At 32.5% G+C, this 18,850-nt stretch overlaps 3 protein-coding genes and 1 non-coding gene across 5 annotated transcripts; 3 read left to right on the top strand and 1 right to left on the bottom strand.

The window, feature by feature from the left end:
• Window positions 1–505: 505 nt before the first annotated feature.
• Window positions 506–7,819, top strand: LOC123908210 (L-ascorbate peroxidase 3-like). The gene is made up of 9 exons (XM_045958773.1): window positions 506–740; window positions 833–957; window positions 1,055–1,104; window positions 6,639–6,704; window positions 6,824–6,872; window positions 6,955–7,037; window positions 7,127–7,206; window positions 7,315–7,417; window positions 7,515–7,819. Exons 1-9 carry the CDS (start codon window positions 625–627, stop codon window positions 7,689–7,691), a joined length of 849 nt encoding a protein of 282 aa, XP_045814729.1. The 5' UTR covers window positions 506–624; the 3' UTR covers window positions 7,692–7,819.
• Window positions 7,820–8,500: 681 nt separating this feature from the next.
• Window positions 8,501–8,574, top strand: TRNAI-AAU. The gene has a single exon. It is a non-coding gene; the product is annotated as a tRNA-Ile (tRNA).
• Window positions 8,575–9,696: 1,122 nt separating this feature from the next.
• On the top strand, window positions 9,697–10,962 carry LOC123904221. Its single transcript, XM_045953908.1, has 2 exons — window positions 9,697–10,330; window positions 10,541–10,962. The coding sequence occupies exons 1-2, from the start codon at window positions 9,697–9,699 to the stop codon at window positions 10,960–10,962; spliced, it is 1,056 nt and encodes a 351-aa protein (XP_045809864.1).
• Window positions 10,963–11,127: 165 nt separating this feature from the next.
• On the bottom strand, window positions 11,128–18,087 carry LOC123908061 (histidine kinase 1). Of its 2 annotated transcripts, XM_045958569.1 has the most exons (13): window positions 17,598–18,087; window positions 16,956–17,198; window positions 15,333–16,133; window positions 15,007–15,254; window positions 14,669–14,828; window positions 14,456–14,582; window positions 14,274–14,363; window positions 13,972–14,166; window positions 13,785–13,854; window positions 13,377–13,419; window positions 13,143–13,283; window positions 12,003–13,010; window positions 11,128–11,741 (listed from the first exon to the last, which is right to left on the bottom strand). In XM_045958569.1, exons 1-13 carry the CDS (start codon window positions 17,781–17,783, stop codon window positions 11,526–11,528), a joined length of 3,528 nt encoding a protein of 1,175 aa, XP_045814525.1. In that variant the 5' UTR covers window positions 17,784–18,087; the 3' UTR covers window positions 11,128–11,525. The 2 variants fall into 2 exon arrangements, with proteins under 2 accessions (XP_045814525.1, XP_045814524.1); XM_045958568.1 differs by having other exon boundaries at window positions 11,142–11,741; window positions 13,143–13,419; window positions 17,598–17,969.
• Between the last annotated feature and the right edge of the window lie 763 nt (window positions 18,088–18,850).

Genomic DNA, 18,850 nt, shown 5'->3' with positions numbered 1-18,850 from the left:
AAACATGTGGTCAGAAGTTCGATTTCATGACTTATATTATGGAGAAAATTCTAATCAACAAACATGTAATTATTATTTTTGTACTTGATTAAGATTTTTTTTCTAACTAACCATATCATAGTTTATGATCGTTGGTAATACTTTCTCCGTCCCATTTTATAAGATTCACTTTGACTAAATGAACTATTTATATGTTTTGTTTTGCCCGTATTTTTTTTTAAAGTATATAAATGTAAATATTATCATATAAAATTTTGTTTGATTTGTTTCGATGAATATTTTCAAATTATCAAATTTTTATAATTTTTACTAATACACAATTAAAAATATTCGTAATCAAAATTATGTATTAGCATACATGCAATGGTCAAAGTGATCTTATATTTTGGAACGGAGGGAGTATATATATTCCATAAGGTCTCAAAATTAATCTATTGAATACATATTTTATAAATGCTAACCATATATAACTATTGTTATTGAGTCGAGGCCTCCAAACTTTTGAGGCCCGATGCCGTCGTTTACCCTGCACCTTTATGGGGCTGGGGTAGAGCATCTTCTTGCTCATAATTCTCTTCCTATAAATAAATTAATCAACCACAAGCAAAACCATATTTGTATAGAATGGCAGGTGAATATGGAGTTGATGCAGAGTATGTTAAGGAAATCGACAAGACTCGTCGTGACCTTCGTTCTCTTATCTCCAGCAAAAACTGCGCTCCTCTCATGCTTCGATTAGCGTATGTGAATTGGTTACATTTATTTAAACTTTACAAACATTCTGTTAACTTATACTATATAATCTCTTTTTATAATATTGAATTATATATAGGTGGCATGATGCTGGTACCTACGATGAAAAAACAAGAACAGGGGGTCCAAATGGTTCTATCAGAAATCAATTAGAGCTTAATCATGCTGCTAACAAGGGTTTGAAAACAGCAGTTGAATTATGTGGTGGGTGACAGAGAAAGTTGTCACATTAATTTGTTTAATTTAATTTAATTTCACTCAAATTAATTTTGTTGCTTAATTGTTATTGTTTGAGGAACAGAGGAAGTGAAGGTTAAACACCCCAAAATTTCATATGCGGATCTTTACCAGGTTATTTTAATTACTTTGTTTATTGTAATCTAAGATATTATATTAGTTAACTAAGAAATTAAATTCAGTTGATTAATGTGTAATAATTAATAATTTAGAGATTGACATATTATATGAAATTAGAACACACTTACTTGATAATCATAATCACAAACCATCGTTACCGGAATCGCACCAATATCGAAAACATCGATATACTAGACAAGGTCTTCCTTTGCCTATCACATGCTCCAGTCTTTGAGGTCTTTGATGGGGAAGACAACAAATGAGCGTTCGCTTGACAACGTCGTGATGGCAAAGGGGACCTAGCCTATCTATTTATAAGATAACAACCCTAGCCATACTGCCTATCATGTACACTAGAAGTTGGGCCTACACTTTGTTTCTACACAAATCAGAATTAGTGTTCAAGCCCATTATTACTGATCACAATTATCGAACTTAAGCATCATCAAATGGATCACAACAACATCAATCCGTTTTTATTAAAATCAAAAGCCACAATTGATTGCAGCCCACAAAATATCAGAAAATATTCTAACATTCTCCCACTTGGGCAAAATCAATTGTGTATATTTAATTTAAAGAAAACACTTTGAAAATGACTCTCGGGTTGATAACATATTTTAACGTGGCCACATTGATCCCAAGATGCAACATCTAATTAAGACTCCGTCCAACAAAAGTTAAATGATATCGAATCATAGCGGTAATTATATCATTATCGATACAACACCTTCCATGGTTACAAATACCACCAAACTCCGTCGACTAGTCATTTATGTAGAGTGTAGCGAGAAAATGATATGTTTGTGATCTCAACCATACTATCATTTTCTTCGTAAGTCCTCAATTTCTCTCAAATGCCTTAAAGCCAGAGAAATTCTATGGTCCATAAGATACCACAAGTCCAAGCTCCAAAACAATGTTGACTACCGCGGTATAATGATCTAATCAACATCGAGCTCCAATATTTTAGACATAATTTCTCTCAAATGCCTCAAAGCCAGAGAAATTACATGGTTCTTAAGATACCATAATGCCTCAGCTCCAAAATAGTGTTGATCACCGGCTAAGTGATCCCGACAACACTGAGCTTATTTATTTATGTTTTCACATAATGCCTCAGCTCCAAAATAGTGTTGATCACCGGCATAGTGATCCCAACAACACTGAGCTATAATATTTATTTATATAATGCCTCAGCTCCAAAATAGTGTTGATCACCGGCATAGTGATCCCAACAACACTGAGCTCAAATATTTTTATATTTCAAATAATTTCAAATTTATAAAAGGAGTTAATAAAATTCAAACTCCCACTAATCAAGCATATCAAAAGAATATGAGTTATCTCCCACTAATCAAGTGGTATATTAAAACTCCCACTTATCCAAACGTTCCTTCACAATTTTTAAAGAAAACTCCAATACTTGCTTCCATTTCTTATAATTTTTAAGATGTTCAACATTTCAATGGAAACATAATTATGAGCGGAGAAATCCATTTTGTAGTATTATCATAAGAGGCCAATATAATAGTACAGTCACCTTTGGGCAGAATGTACAAACTAAGGTCAAATCCTCAGTCAAAACCTCAGATAAGTTAATCAATGAGTATACATTGAACTTTGAAATTTGTCACCTTTAGGCAGACAAATTCCTCCGATCAATACATCCTCCAATAACTTCATCTAAAATTAATTTTTAATCGTAACATATAATAATCACCTTTGGGCAGAAAATTACATGTTATAATTAAAACCATTCCTCAAACTACAAAGAAAATTTCATCAATCAATATAAGCGGTCCCACTTTGGTGGTAACGGCCTATCAATGCATAAAATCTCTTGCATAGGAATCAATAATTAAAAACATATTCCTCAAACTACAAAGAAAAGTTTCATCAAATCAATAATATAAGCGGTTCCACTTTGGTGTTAACGGCCTATATTAATGCATGAAATCTCTTGCATAGGAATCATTATCTTTCGTCAGAACACGACTCAGTAAAAATATGCATTATTTAAATGCATCTAAACTGATCATTCATTATTTTAATTCGCATTCTCAACATATTTCTTTTAATGCAGAAAATTAGTATTTTAGGGGAGAGATCATTACTATTAAATAGTCAACTCATAAAAAATCATTACTGTGAAACAATCAACTCAATATAATAAATACATAATTTACGCAGCGGAAAAATAAGAGACTTCAATTTTAAATCAATTGAGGATATAAACCAAATAGTCCCGAACTTTTATGAATACCATAGGACGTTAAAATCCTCAATGTAAGTCTCTACAAATATTTATAAATAATTGACATGTAAAACTCTCCCACTTGATAGAGAATTATAGTTGAAATATAATTCAAAATTTTTAAAATATATTACCAAATATTCAACTATCTTCTCTATCACACAAAAGACATGTCAAGTAATGTCACACTAAATTTAAAATTGTATTTTATCCAGAATAGAACTCTCAAAATATTAAACTTAAAATACTCCCACTCAATAGAGTAAAGTTTTTAAAAATTGGAGTATATAACAAAAAATCAATCAATGATTAGAGGATTTCTAATTTTAGAATATTCTGGAAAATAACAATAAAATTTCATATATAATTGCACATTTATTATTTCAAAAGGAGTAGATAATATTGAAAATAAATTTCTCCTTATATGCAATTATAATAAGTCACAAGAGAATAATAATTGCACAACTAACCTCCAAAAGTGTGACATCCATCCTTGCAATTAGAGTCAATGAACTTTAATGATTTGAGAGTATAATGAAGTCTTTTACAGCGCCATCTCAAACAATTCACAAATCAACAACAAACCATTATATCATAATAATAACTTTTAATAATAATCAACTCAATTTATATAAATAAAAGATGCAAGGATGTTAATTGTAAAATTGCCATAATTGCTCAAAAGAATAATATTTCACATGTTTGCGGCAAAATAGAATTGAAAGAAATCAAGCACCAAACAATTTCAAATATCATTAGTCCCATATCCAAATATTGAGGATACAAAACCCACAAGGATGATAAGTATGATGGAGATATGATGGAGAGAATATAATATATAAACAACCATTGATTCCTTCTGCCTGCAATCCATTCAACGTAACTGATTTTGCTCTTATTTAGCCAATTATTTCCAAATATCAGATACTTTAAATTGGCAAATAAATAGATCGTAAGTTATTATTAAAATATGAATCATAGCAACATTCAAAATTTCAAAATTAATAGTCCAAAATCTGAATTTGAGCAAAACAGAAGAATTTGAGCACTTATATCATAACACTTTAAATTGAACGACCCGCAATCAGTGGTGGTACCAAAAATAAATAAAAATTTCTCACCAAATTTCTCTTAACATACTTCACATGGTTGCTGCTAAATAGAATTAGTGGCAATCCCACATAGAACAATTTAATTGGTCCCAATATTGAGAAAGAAGACTCACAACATAATTAGAGAGCAAAAGTATTATAGTACTCAACTTAAATCCAATTAAACGGTTGAGAAAAGAAATTATCGAATGAAGCACATGTGTATAAACCAAAAGGCTATTAGCATCACACTATACACATGAAGCTATATATAAACAAAATCTGAACCCCAGAAGCAATTTAAAATAGTAGTATTAATAGTCATTTGGCCAAACGAAAATTTAAGGTATGGGAACACCTTTGTTTGCCACTAACAGGCTCAATCATATTAACAAGCAAAACTACAAGAAATGTTTAAAGCAGATACTTTCCAGTTGAGTCTAAAATATAGATAACATTTGGTGTTACAAACTTACAATCAATAAAATTGAGTCTAAAATAATTTTCCACTTGTAACACCTTAACAAAATATTCAATGTTAGTGTTACAACTTTAAAAAAATAACAAGGAGTAACAATTTATATAGCTTAAATCCATTAAACATAGATCTCTCACGTATGAGTACAAGGATCGATTTGGAAATCATGATATATAAAGGTATTCATCACACGGAATCAAACAGAAACAACAAACCCTCAAAATAAAATTATTATTTCGACAAAATTTTATTCAAACAAAATATCCGTGTTTTATTTCTATCAATGGCGGCACGACATATAATCAAGAAGGGTTCTGCACCTTTTATTTAAGTATCTGGCTTTAACAAAATAATGGAGAAAAAAGGGGAAAGGTAAAGTATCACCCGATCACTATAATTCTCTATCAATTTGCATCGATTTCATGAGGTAGACTGTGGGTTTTGTTTTATAGATATTTACAAAGAATGAACCCACTGATTTAGTAAAATACTTTTACCGAAATCAAGAAGAACATCATCGAAACATATATATTGTTCATATGAATAATTGTGGACATTAATGAAAAATCCCAAAATTGAAATACGGGTTCTAAATCATATAATAAGGCTCTGATACCACATGTAATAATTAATAATTTAGAGATTGACATATTATATGAAATTAGAACACACTTACTTGATAATCATAATCACAAACCATCGTTACCGGAATCGCACCAATATCGAAAACATCGATATACTAGACAAGGTCTTCCTTTGCCTATCACATGCTCCAGTCTTTGAGGTCTTTGATGGGGAAGACAACAAATGAGCGTTCGCTTGACAACGTCGTGATGGCAAAGGGGACCTAGCCTATCTATTTATAAGATAACAACCCTAGCCATACTGCCTATCATGTACACTAGAAGTTGGGCCTACACTTTGTTTCTACACAAATCAGAATTAGTGTTCAAGCCCATTATTACTGATCACAATTATCGGGCTTAAGCATCATCAAATGGATCACAACAACATCAATCCGTTTTTATTAAAATCAAAAGCCACAATTGATTGCAGCCCACAAAATATCAGAAAATATTCTAACATAATGAACTTTCTCTGGGACGAATTGTTCGGACGAACAAAAGTTCGATTCCTAGTGGAAGCAATTTTGGCCAAATTTTACTTACATCGTCGCCGAACTCTGTATTATTGAGGTCCCTTTTCCTTGGGAGGTCTCATGTGTTCGAATCCTCTCAGTCTCGGTGTCACTTCCTATATTGGGCCCAGTCTGTCTAGAGAAAAACAAACTAGTATGTCTTTAAATAGACTCCTCCGCAAGTGGACGGAGGAATTGGTATCTCTCGGATTAGTCGTCCTTGGACCGAATACTGGCCGTTGGAGTGGAGTCATCATGTTATAGGGTGATTTTGATAATGGACCAAACAAGACATCTCTAGTTTTATTGTATTTGATTTCAAAATTATTTTTAGATTGAATAAATCGAAATAAGAAATTAGACAAAAATCGAAATGCACGTTCTTCACTAAACTATCAGATAACTTTTTATTTCAAATATAAGTTGCTTAAAATATTAAAATGACTTTTTTTTTCCTCTAAATTTATACAAGACAAAAAGTTGTTAATACCTTCAAAGTTTGTCTTGTTATATTCGGTATTTATCATTTGCAAAGCTTAACCTATGTATTTGTATGTATTTCAGCTAGCTGGTGTTGTAGCAGTAGAGATCACTGGTGGTCCAACTATTCACTTTGTTCCTGGCAGAAAGGTATATGATATCCATATTCATCATGCAATGCAATGCAATGCAAATCATGTTTTGTTTATACTTATAGCCTCATGATTTAACTAATACTACTAGTAAATTGGTGTTTTATTTTGAATTAGGATTCATTGGAATCTCCACAAGAAGGTCGACTTCCAGATGCCAAACAAGGTAAAAAAAATCATGTGGTTGGATCTTGAATCTGACACTAAATTACTTATAATGATTTAACTAATGTAAAATAAAAAATCAGGTGCATCACATTTAAGGGAAATCTTTTATCGCATGGGTCTCACTGATAAAGACATTGTAGCTCTCTCTGGAGGCCACACTTTGGTACATTCACAAACCCCTTTATATTTGTTGAAGGGTATATACAATTTTAATTTAATTTAAATTTAAATTAATTCATTTCGATTGATTAGGGTAAGGCACATAAAGATCGCTCTGACTTTGAAGGTCCATGGACAAGAGACCCTCTTAAATTTGATAACTCATATTTTGTGTAAGATTATTTGTTTTATGTTAATTTGTTTATTTAAAATTAATGTATAAAATTACTACCTAAAAAAAAATTAATGTATGAAAATTAACACAAGATTAACCTAATTAGGGAACTATTGAAATCGGAATCAGAAGACTTATTAAAGCTTCCCACGGATAAAGCTCTAGTTGAAGATCCCGAATTCGGCAAGTATGTTGAACTCTATGCTAAGGTATTGCCCTTAATTATCATTTTTTTTTTCTCTTTTTGTACTAATATAATATATATAATTTTGGGCTACTTATAATATGATATTTGAATTGTACTAGGATGAGGATGCATTTTTCAGAGATTATGCAACATCACACAAGAAACTCTCTGAACTAGGCTTCAAACCCAAATGCAATTTTCGTTCCAATTTGGCCAAGGGAGTTCTAGGATTTGTTATTGGCTCAACCGTTGTGATCCTTGGTTACTTACTTGAGCTCAACAAGAAAATTGATTGAAACATGCATTGTTACAAAAAAAAAATCTTTATTTGTTCCCCATAAAAACATATACTATCATTTATAAGTTGTGAATTTCAGAACCATTCATATAATATACTGCTACAAATGTAATTTACATTTTATTATATGCTCTCTTTTCAAAATTATTATTTGGGTAAAACTGCATGTTACTCACAACTTTTGGCCAAACATACATAGTATTGGAATTGAAGACATGCTAAATCAAATGAGAATTTCTTTTTGACTATCAATTTTCTTACCCTCCGCAAAATTACTAAAATACTCTTCTACGTTATTTAAGTAGCGGACGTGTAAAATCTTGAAAATTTTATGTTAGGGGTATTTATTTTCTTCTCATTTTTAAGTAGCAGAAAGGTAAAAATGAAAATGAAAAAGGCGCGCGAGAAGTACATATAAATGCCAAAAGAAGCTCTCAAATCAAAGAGATTTTCCTTTGCCGCCCTACATACTTCTTGCACGCCCTACGCGTTTCCATTTTTACCCTTCCGCTACTTATAATTTTTTTGTAGAGTGTCTTTCGGGTATCCGCTACCTAAGTAGTGGACAAAGATATTTTCATAAATTCATAGGATGCGCGAGAAAATGGTTAGGGTGGAAAAAAAAACTCAAATCAAATACCCATAAGTGGTGTTGAATGATAAAGCAATCCAGTCACAAAGTTCAACCGGGTGTACATTATTAGGCGAGTAAGCCATTTAAACAAGGAAGGGATAAAGCATTAAAATTTGGTAAGTGAACGTGCTACCTATGAGTTAAATAGCAAGCGTGTCTAAATTATTTCAACTGGCCCATTAGCTCAGTTGGTTAGAGCGTCGTGCTAATAACGCGAAGGTCGCAGGTTCGAGACCTGCATGGGCCAATTTTTTCCATTTTTTGCGAAATTAAACCTTCTGAACCAGCAATAATTACAACCGTAAGATTCATCTTATTTTTTGCAGATTTCACTAATCGCTTTATACCAAAAAAAAAAAAATGTCTGATAATTTTTCTCCCTTAATCTTTTTAAAAACTGTTTCTGTGAAGTTGCAAAAAGCATGCTATTGTTTGTTTCAACTTTCACACTGTCAGTGTCACCATGCATGTACCTTAAAAAAAAACATAAAAAATGAATACCCTAATACCCATGACTCATCAACAACCATTGGAAGATACCATCATGGAAGGGAAGGGAAGGAAAGTTTAATGCTTTCATCACATGGTGATAATGAACCAACTTTCAGAACTTCCCATTTTCTCAAACCAATTGTAAATTCCACTGATGAGCTTACTTTTCAGTTTAACCCGTCATTTTCTACTTCTTTTTTTTTTTTTTTTGATAAGCGTCATTTTCTACTTCTGAGTTTAAACCAAAAGAGTGGCCTTTGAAAATCCATTTCAATGGGTGGCGCTACCCAAACATGAAATGGGTTAGGTGGGTTGATGAACTTAAGCTCAAGTATGAACCACTGTGGAAAAAAGCGGGAATCTTTGAAGCTATAATGAGTACTAAGAGTCACATAATGAAAAACCAAGACTTGGTTTATGGGGTTGTTGAGAAATGGTGTTGTGAGACAAATACATTTGTGTTACCCTTTGGTGAGGTAGCAATAACTTTGGAGGATGTTATGGTTTTGGGGGGTTACTCACTTTTTGGTGATCCTGTTGTCAGTTTACTTGAAGATCAAGAAATGAGAGAGGTGGAAAAGAAATTGATCTTTGCAAGACAACAATTTTATAAGAGTAAACAAGGTAAGCCTAGAACATCAATATGGATGGATAGTTTTATTAATAAAAGTAGTGAAATTGAACATGAAGCATTTCTTGCTACTTGGTTAGCAATTTTTGTTTTTCCTCATAAAAGTATGGTGGTGAAAAGTTGTTTGTTTCCTATCGCTGTTCGTCTTGCTAGAGGGAATCCTATTGAATTAGCACCAGCAGTTTTGGCTATAGCTTATATAAGGATTTGAGTTTGTTCAAGAAAACAATTGATGATTTGAAAACAATGGTGAAATTTCCATTGGAGTTTGAGGTTAATGTACAATCACCCATTTACTTGGTTCAAGTTTGGGTGTGGGAGAGGTTCAAAAATTTGCAACCACAACCCAAGTTAATCAACAATGGAGATCATGTATTGTTGAGATGGCATAAGGTTAAGGCTTTGAAAATTGACAATGTGAGGTTTGCATTAGATTCAGCTGTTGATGATTTTCTTTGGCGTCCGTATGTTAGATCTGCTGATAAGTGTGGAGTGTTTTATCCAAATGATGAATTTTGGATATGTAAGAAAGATTTAGGTAAAGAGATGTTGTCATTTGTTATATGCTTAAGAGTTTGTGAGCTAGTTGGATTTGAATCTGTAGAGCAATATCTCCCGCATAGAGTTGCTATGCAATTTGGAATGGATCAAGATGTTCCAAGTTATGTGCCTAGATTCAATGCGACCAAAGCCATTGCTTGGAAAAACTACTGCAGACCCATATCTGATAAAAAACTATATTTTCCACCAAGATTTTTTGAGGCAGATGTTACCACGCGTTATCCAAAGTGGTGGAAGAAATCAGTATTAGGTCGCGACGATTTTGTCATGAACATTATGAAGCGGAAGAGGTGCAAGGTCAAGAAAACATCAACCTCATGTAGGAAAAACTAAAAGAAGTAGTAATGATGTTGGTAGTCCACCTGGTTTTCCTCCCAATCTTGTTGACACTCTTAATATAGGAACATTTTGTGATGATGGTTCAAACACTAAAACTAGGAAGGTTGTTGATTTATATGGTGATGTTCCGTATGAAAATACATTACCACGTAAAAGGCCAGTTTCAAAAGATAAACTGTACTTTCAATAGGGTGTTTGGAGAAAGATTTTAATGATGCAAATGGGAGCAAAGAAGCAAGGATGTCTAGTGACAGAGTCTATGTATCTGAGTCTCAAGGTGAAAGCTGTAGCTATGCTATCAGAAACAAGCCCTCTTCATCCAATAAACTAATTGTTGTGCAGCATGATCTCCAATTTCACTCTGATAAGGCTGCTCAAGCAGAAGCTAAAGAATCGGTTGAAGAAAGAGAAAGAAAAGAAAAAGATGATGAAGTTATGGTTTCGTTTGAAGAGCAATGCTTAAAGAATCAAGAGGAACTAGCGCGTCTAGCAAGGCGACAGGAAGAGATCTTATGGTTAATGGTTTTGAGGGAGAAGAGGGATGAAGAGTTGAGGCAATTCCTCATTAGTGTTCTAAGGAATCAACAACCACCGCCATCATCGTCTTCTTAAAACTCTATTGTAAGCTCTCTTTATCAAACTCGTGACAGTGATATTCTATTGTAAACTCTCTTTATTCTATTGCATCAGTTTCATAACAGTGTATGATAATGTATCTATTTGATATTCTATTTATTTATCTTGCATCTAATGAAATGGAAGGGAGAAAAAACTACGAATTCTAAGAAGATGAAATAAAAACTTCTCTATAAAAAAACACTTACATGAACAAAATCCAACTTATATGACACAGATTTATTGTAAAAGGACCCTTACTCCTTATAGATTTCTATACATTATTTTTACTAGGCAGCATATGAATATGAGTTTGTAATTATGTTGGATATATATACATAACATAATGCTTTTCCTTCAGCAAATTACAATCATATGCACACACAAAGAACACTGCAGCCGTTTACTGATACAAGTGAGCTCAGTAAGGAAAATTGATCTACATTTTAGAATACATATATCAAGCTGTAATTTATGATGTTAACATGTGGTAAAAGTCTATACATTTCTAGGTTGCTTAATCCAATCCTCATTTTGCTTGAGACAAAAGTGAAAAGAAGTCAAGATGTTGATTTAGTGAGTGAGAGAATGGTGGAGACCATTTTCTTGAAATCAATTGGCTTTGTTAAGTAAGCATCCATGCCAACTTTAAGGCATTTGGCTTCATCACAAGACATTGCATGTGCTGTGAGAGCAACAATTGGAATGTGTTTGCCTGTTCCTTCCTCTGATTTCCTTATTGCTTTTGTTGCCTCATATCCATCCATCTTTGGCATCTAATTTTCCACAAAGATAGATACAGAATCAGTTTATTTAAGCTGATATTCACTTATGAAAATAAGCTAAAAACAAGTTATGCACATGTCATAAGCCTGTTCCCATAAGCTCTATGAAACAGTCTCACAAATGCTTATCAGTTTATGTAAGTAGAAAAAATCAAATAAGTTAATTCAAACAAACTCTAAGTAAGATTGAGCTCATAAAGATATTAAAGTTAAGTCGACACCAGTATATAATTTTATTTTTATAGCTCATACCTGACAATCCATTAGGATCAAATCGTATGGACGACAAACCAAAATCTCAGTTTGTGATCTTGTATTTCTTTCCTTCTGAAGAGACTCTCTTCTACAATCTTCAGCACTGACCATGTAATTGAGAGCCTCTACTGCTTGTTGTCCATCACCTACAGCAACAACAACAGCTCCCATTTTTTCAAGCATTATAGTAGCAACCCTTTGAATTACCGGCGTATCTTCTGCAAGCAAAATTCTTAATCCCTCAAGAGATTTCTTATCATTCACTTCTTTTCTTGACCTTACCCTATCATGAGCCTCTATTGCAAAGGACAATGATTTAGTTTTGTTGTCATCAGAGGAACAAGATTCTTCTTTCCTCGTATTATTTTCTTCCGAATGTTCATTTTCATCGGTTACCTTTACAATTGGTTTTTCACTAATTTCAGATATATCAGAATCATCAGAGCTAGTAGCAGCATCAAACTGAGTAGAATCAATCTCAAGAAACTCATGTGAATCACCTTCTTTCATATTTTTCTTTTGTAGCTCAAGATTTCTCTCTTTTATAACAGCTTCCAAAATATGAATCATTTTACCTTTGTAAAGAGGTTTATTAACCATTAATAAATGCCCTTTCCGACGAAGCTCCATCTTTATGGTATTTGATGTGTCATGATTTAAAATCCACACAAATTTTGCTCTTCCGAAATACTTGTGAAGCAAGTTAAGTTGTTCTTTCCATATATCTGTGCTTAAGTCAAGTAAACCAATATCAACAACAATAACAAAAATTGGATTCCTCATGTCTTTGATGCTGAGAAGTTTAGACTTAAATCCTTCAAGATTTATTGGATAGTGTGCATCAAAGTTGTTATTATTATGGATTGAACTTCTTGCATGAAAGAGTTCCCTCAAAATTTGAGTTAGTCCATTCCATTCAGATGCTTCCATTGTGCACACCCCTTTTTTGGTTAACCACTTTGAAGTTATTAATCTACCCATGTTGCCTTGTAGTGCAAGCAATACCTGCATCGACACTTAGTATTTAATAGCCTGTTTCTTATCCTTAAATTCACTTGCTTTTAGTGAAATGTACATTTTTGGAGAAGAGTTATATGTTATTTTAAAGAATGATTCCAAGAAAAGTGATTTACTCACCACTAAGCCGTTGTCTGTCAAGTTTACATCGCAATGTTGTTCCGACGCATCCACGGGTGCACTGAGAAGCAAGCATAATCTCATCAATGTTCCTTGACCCTCCTTTTTGGTAACCTTGATTTCTCCACCCATCTTATTAACCTGACATCCCACAGTTATAATGAGATCAAAGGAACTTATATTCAAATCAGCAAACTTAGAAGAAAATCTAAATCGTGGTGACTGTGTCCTCACCAAGTTCCTAACAATACAAAGACCAAGACCAGTCCCTCCATGCCTGAAATAATTAAAGGATTCAGAAATCATTTAATCAAAACTTCTTAAACTTCGATTCTGAAATTTAATGATAATCTTATATAATAATATCAATATAACTTGCAAGCTAAAAAACTAACATATAGGAGGCTTATTGATGTAAACAAGTACTCATTACACTCAATAATTTCTGCAGTCACTGATGCAGTTGATCTAATTTGTTGGATAAAGATCGAATGACTCAAATCATGACTTCGACAAATTAGAAACTGAAAATCTCAATTGTCTGATCTTCATCAACTACTAAGATCATTAACTACATCGGCAACTAACTACATCAAATTCATTTTCTTTTGTGTCTATATCAAAAAAAATTAAATTTCTTACAGTCGAGTAGTCGATGGATCAGCTTGTTCAAAACTTTCAAACACAGAATCCCATTTGCTCGGATCAATACCTATATCACATACATAAGAACAAAGACATTGTGATTTATTCTTGAAATGGTTTTTTATTTCGACAAAAAGAGACAGTCCTCAATATAGTTTTTCCTAACAAATTTTACAATTCATACCACAGCCTGTGTCTTCAACTTCGAACCAAAGTATCACTTTGTTATCTCTCATAGATATTCTCTTTGCATGATTTGCATTTATCTTATCTTTGCTCTTATGTATAATCCTTGATTTCTTCTGATCAAGATAAAAATTCGGACTATCGTTGCAAGAATTCGGGTATTCACACCATCCTCGCAGAATAACATGACCAGCTGTTATACATTTACACAAGTGTTTAGAATTAGATTAGTCTCCTATAACACTCACTTTCAAAAATTAAATAAATATTGTGATATTTTTCATACACATTTTGACTTACATGTAGTAAACTTAATGGAATTGTTGATTAAATTTGCAAATACTTGAACCACCCTAGCAGAATCACCTCTAACAAGTTTCGGCATATCATCTGCATGGAAAATAGTTATCGGTAAAATTAAATGCATATCATAAACTTGTTAAACTCTAAGATGCAACTAAATAATTTAGAATCATACATACCAGAAAGGTCTAAAACAGTTTCCACATTGTGATTAATACACTGAACAGAAAACATATCTACAAGCCCTTCAAGTTCGCGTCCTAAGTCGAATTCTGCTTCTTCTAGTACAAGTTTTCCTGATTCCACCTAAATTGTTAAAATATTAGGAAGCTTTCTGGCAGAAGTGAATTTTTGTTTTGAATAAAAGGCTTAGCTTATCATATATGTATCACCTTGCTTAGATCTAATATGTTGTTAAGAAGACGAAGTAGAGCCGTTGAACATTTTCTTATTTGAGTAACTGTTGAATATTGTTCATTTGTGAGACAATCATCAGATATAAGAATGTCCAGCAATCCAATTACTGCTGCCATAGGTGTCCTTAGTTCATGACTGTAATACAACAAAAAAAAGCAAACCATGACGCTAATTTATGAACGAAACAACGACAGAAATTTGAAAATTATATGACATGCTAGAGTTATAATATAAGAAATACGATTAATATGCTTATGGATCAATGACATACAAACACCGACACCGGACATGACACTAACACGTAAAAACAAACCTCATGTTTGCAAGGAATTGACTTTTATAGTTGCTTGATGCTTCTGCTTTCCTTCTTGCTTCAAGTTGACTAATCAATTCTGCTCTAAGATTCATTTCCTTTGAAACTCCATTAGTCAATATCAAAATGCAAACACATCCAATGACTAAGATACATAAAGATGCAGATATCAGAATAACCAAAGTTTTGAAGGCTCTTTCATCCACTTGCCCCATTATATACTTTCTTGGTATGATGATTACACCTACCTGCACAAATTTAAGTCATAATTTGTACACACAAAAAACATAACAAAATCATCAGTGACTTAAAACTGAAACACTTACCAAAGGAAGTCTCTTCAAGTTTAGGTAAAATGAGTCAATATAATATTGCTGATGACCAAGCTTAGCATTCTCAACATGAACCTCATGAGTTGAATTAGGAAAATGATTCCCATAAGTTCTCTGCAACCACTCAGCTCCAAGTCTTATAATACCATCTTCACAATCCACAGCCATTTTAAGCTTAGGTGGCTTAGTTGAATTACTAAGTAAAGGTGCACTTGTAGAAGTTGCAAGTAAATAACCTTGTTGAGAAGTCAAATACATGTGACCACTATGCATTTCAACAAGTTCTCTCATTAACTGTCCAACACTATAAAAAGCAGTTGTTACACCAACAACAGCCATAATACTTTTATTTTCAGAATCCCAAACAGGTAATGCCGCCGAAAGTAACGGTGAATCTGTAAATTTACTAACTGCTACATGCCATGTAGCTACACCATCAGGAACTTGGGAAAGTCCTGCTATGTTGATTAAATCTTCTGGTGCTATTTTCATTGCTTTTCCGATTTTTTCGCCTGTGACCGGATCAAGTGGTTCTCTATACCAAATTGCTGAAAAATTTCCATGAATTGTTTTATCATCCCATGCTTGATGAGCTGAAAGAGTATTGACCATGTTAGAAGTGGTTGCAACCATTGAGTAATTTGAAAGATCTGAGTAGATGTAAAACGTGTTGTTATCTTTAAGATCTCTATGGAATGCTTGAACAAATCCATTCTTGTAATTGATTGTTATTGAGTTTAGAGCTTTTCTGCTAGCAAATAGTGACCATGTTACTGCTCTCATTGCTTCATATAACTGCTACAAATAAAAGCAAGACATATGTAATAATAATTGGTTAATAATATGGTAAGTTTATGATCTCAAATATAAGTAATTCTATGTTTGGTATCATGGTGGATCTATCAGAATCACCGTGACTCACTCTGATTTTACAGAAGCTACAACACTCCATAGCTTTTAGGAAATCATGTTAGGTCACCGTGATTCTGGCATATCCACCGTGATACCAAAGATACACTAAGAGTAATAAGTCGTCATATTTTTCTCTCCGAATTTCATCAATTCAACCTAACAAGATTAAAAAACTTCAAAATATTTTAATAGTTTATCTCAAAATTTTATTAAACATATTTTATTGAAGGTAAAGTTATATGCTTAGCTTGAGATAAACAGCATGGTCACTAAGATAGTGCTAAATGATTCAGCAATTAAATTTATATTTTTATAGAATGCTATAAAACTATATGATCACTAAGATAGTGTTATATGATTCAGCAATTAAATTTGTACTAGTATTTTATAAAATGTTAACAAACTGCATGCACTTCTTATGAATGAATTTATCAATTTTGTCTCTGAAATTATATTATTCAAACAATTTAAACACTGAAAAATGAAATAGTGAGATTCTAAAATAATTTCTAAAATTGAAAATTTCGATCGCAATAGTCCTTCTGAGATAATTTCAACGACTAAATCAACCAAATAATTAAGACTAGTGTAATAAATGATTTTAAATTTTGTTAAATATTTTTTGAAGACCAAATTATGCATACTTCACATGCTTTTTCATGATAAAACAGTAAAAATTGAATGAGTAATAAATTAAGATTCAACCTCAACTTGTTCTGCTTGAGATGCAGGATTGCTATGACGTCTGATAATATACTGAGACAATTTGACTTGAGCTGTTGTAATTTCAGAAGTCGAGTTCAAAATGTTCCACATCCTCAAAATCGGACGTTGTAGAAGTTCATATCGCAAACCATACGCCAAACTACTCAATGATTTCGCCGTATAAATCTTCGTAAAATGCCATGTTAATATGGTCAATAGTCCTATCAAGATGGCTAACATTACCTGTATAAAACAAAATATAACTTTTATCATATCAATAAATAATCCAATTTTAGTCTAAATTATCACCAGATATAGTTAGTTACTAACTTACTCTCTAACATCACACATCGTTTTAGTAGAGAGTAAGTATTAACTAACTAATAACAAACTACTAAGATGACGAGAAACAATTGTGTGAAATTTTAACATGTGTCATTAGAAAAGAATTTTCTTATGATATATGAACTATATATAGTGTTTTTTTTGGGACGAATCGAAGCGACAAGGACTGAATCTCAGTGGATCGTGGCAGAGCAAGGTCACTCTGTCACTTTCAATGCCCTGTCGTGTATATATATTATATAGTAATTGGAAGTTAATGAAAAATTTAGAGATAAGAAAAGAGTTTTAATTACTAACCATGATTGCTAATCTAACCACAAAAACACTGTAGTAGGATGAAAGACAATGACTACTAGCATATTGAAATTCTTCTTTTTCAACATCTCTGTTGAAAATTCTTCTACCTCTTGGTGTGTTACTTTTCTTCCATGAATTTGCAAACCTGAATAGTCTATTAAACATGTATCTATAATTATTACCCATTGTAGAGTTTGAAACTGATGAAGTTAAAGAAGTTTCAGAATCAGAACTTGTTTTGTATATGTTTTTTGTTATATGCCCATGTCTATGAGGTTTATAAAGTAACTAAATTCATATCAGAGAGGTTCCAATTTGATTTTGTTTATGCCTTCGTGTCAGACAGAGAGAAACCACTATGTTTTCAGTATTCTTATATATAGTGTGTGTGTGTTTTATTTTAGTGGAATAAAGTTTTGAAAAGATAAGCTATTTAAATGATTTTTAAGCATATATAAATGAGGAGTTGTAAGAATACTCTCTCTTCAACATTTTTTTTATAACACTGATTTTTTATTGGTTATAATTAAGGTCGGTATCTCACTTTGAAAGGGCAAAATTCGTGTGACTTTCACTCAATTAGAGAATGAGTGTTAAAAAGAGTGTTTCTAACATTCCTCTAAATAAATATAATTGACAATGTGAGAGATACTCTTCGCCTTAATTATAAGAGGGTTGTTATTTAGACACACAAAAGTATAGACAAAAGATGGACATATTTTTATTTACACATATTTTTGTCGGTATTTTGTGTTGAATTATCATTTCTCTAATTATAAGTCAAGTTTATAAAGATGGGTTTCACCCAATATAAAAAAAACAAACTAATATGATATCATAACTTATCAATCAGATAAAATTCAAATAGTCGCTGAATAAAGATAAAATTTTAAATGAGTTTATAAAGAGACATTCTTCACTATATACAAACCGATTTTGTATTAGATACAATATAAAAAATGTATAATATAAACAATAATCATCAAGGTGTAACACGAGTGATCGATATCTGGACCTTAATCCTTTGCATGAGAATATCACACTCACACATTCATTCTAGGCTGGGCTAAAGTCCATGCTCGCCGTCTCTATACGCCCCAATCTCAAATCCCCCCATACGCCCCAATCTCGGATCCCTTCGAGATCCGTAACACACCTCTCCCAATCAAGGCTTCAACAACCAAATATTCCATCATTGATGGGGTGTTGATCGTTATGATTGATCACCCATCAATGATCACCAACTCTCTCCC

Source organism: Trifolium pratense, linkage group LG2, assembly GCF_020283565.1.
Source record: "Trifolium pratense cultivar HEN17-A07 linkage group LG2, ARS_RC_1.1, whole genome shotgun sequence".
In the NCBI taxonomy this organism is placed as follows: domain Eukaryota; kingdom Viridiplantae; phylum Streptophyta; class Magnoliopsida; order Fabales; family Fabaceae; genus Trifolium; species Trifolium pratense.
This window is presented reverse-complemented; position numbering and strand designations above follow the sequence as displayed.

Excerpts from the sequence above, each read along its gene's own strand:
- LOC123904221 (XM_045953908.1), top strand. The coding sequence starts at position 9,697 with ATGGTGAAATTTCCATTGGAGTTTGAGGTTAATGTACAATCACCCATT. Across the intron at positions 10,331-10,540 it reads CAAGAAAACATCAACCTCAT|GGTGTTTGGAGAAAGATTTT; the intron begins GTAGGAAAAACT and ends TACTTTCAATAG.
- LOC123908210 (XM_045958773.1), top strand. The coding sequence starts at position 625 with ATGGCAGGTGAATATGGAGTTGATGCAGAGTATGTTAAGGAAATCGAC. Across the intron at positions 1,105-6,638 it reads CATATGCGGATCTTTACCAG|CTAGCTGGTGTTGTAGCAGT; the intron begins GTTATTTTAATT and ends TATGTATTTCAG. Across the intron at positions 7,207-7,314 it reads TTTGATAACTCATATTTTGT|GGAACTATTGAAATCGGAAT; the intron begins GTAAGATTATTT and ends TAACCTAATTAG.
- LOC123908061 (XM_045958568.1), bottom strand. The coding sequence starts at position 17,783 with ATGGGTAATAATTATAGATACATGTTTAATAGACTATTCAGGTTTGCA. Across the intron at positions 13,855-13,971 it reads AGTTGAAGACACAGGCTGTG|GTATTGATCCGAGCAAATGG; the intron begins GTATGAATTGTA and ends TATGTGATATAG. Across the intron at positions 13,420-13,784 it reads GATCCATCGACTACTCGACT|GCATGGAGGGACTGGTCTTG; the intron begins GTAAGAAATTTA and ends TAATTATTTCAG.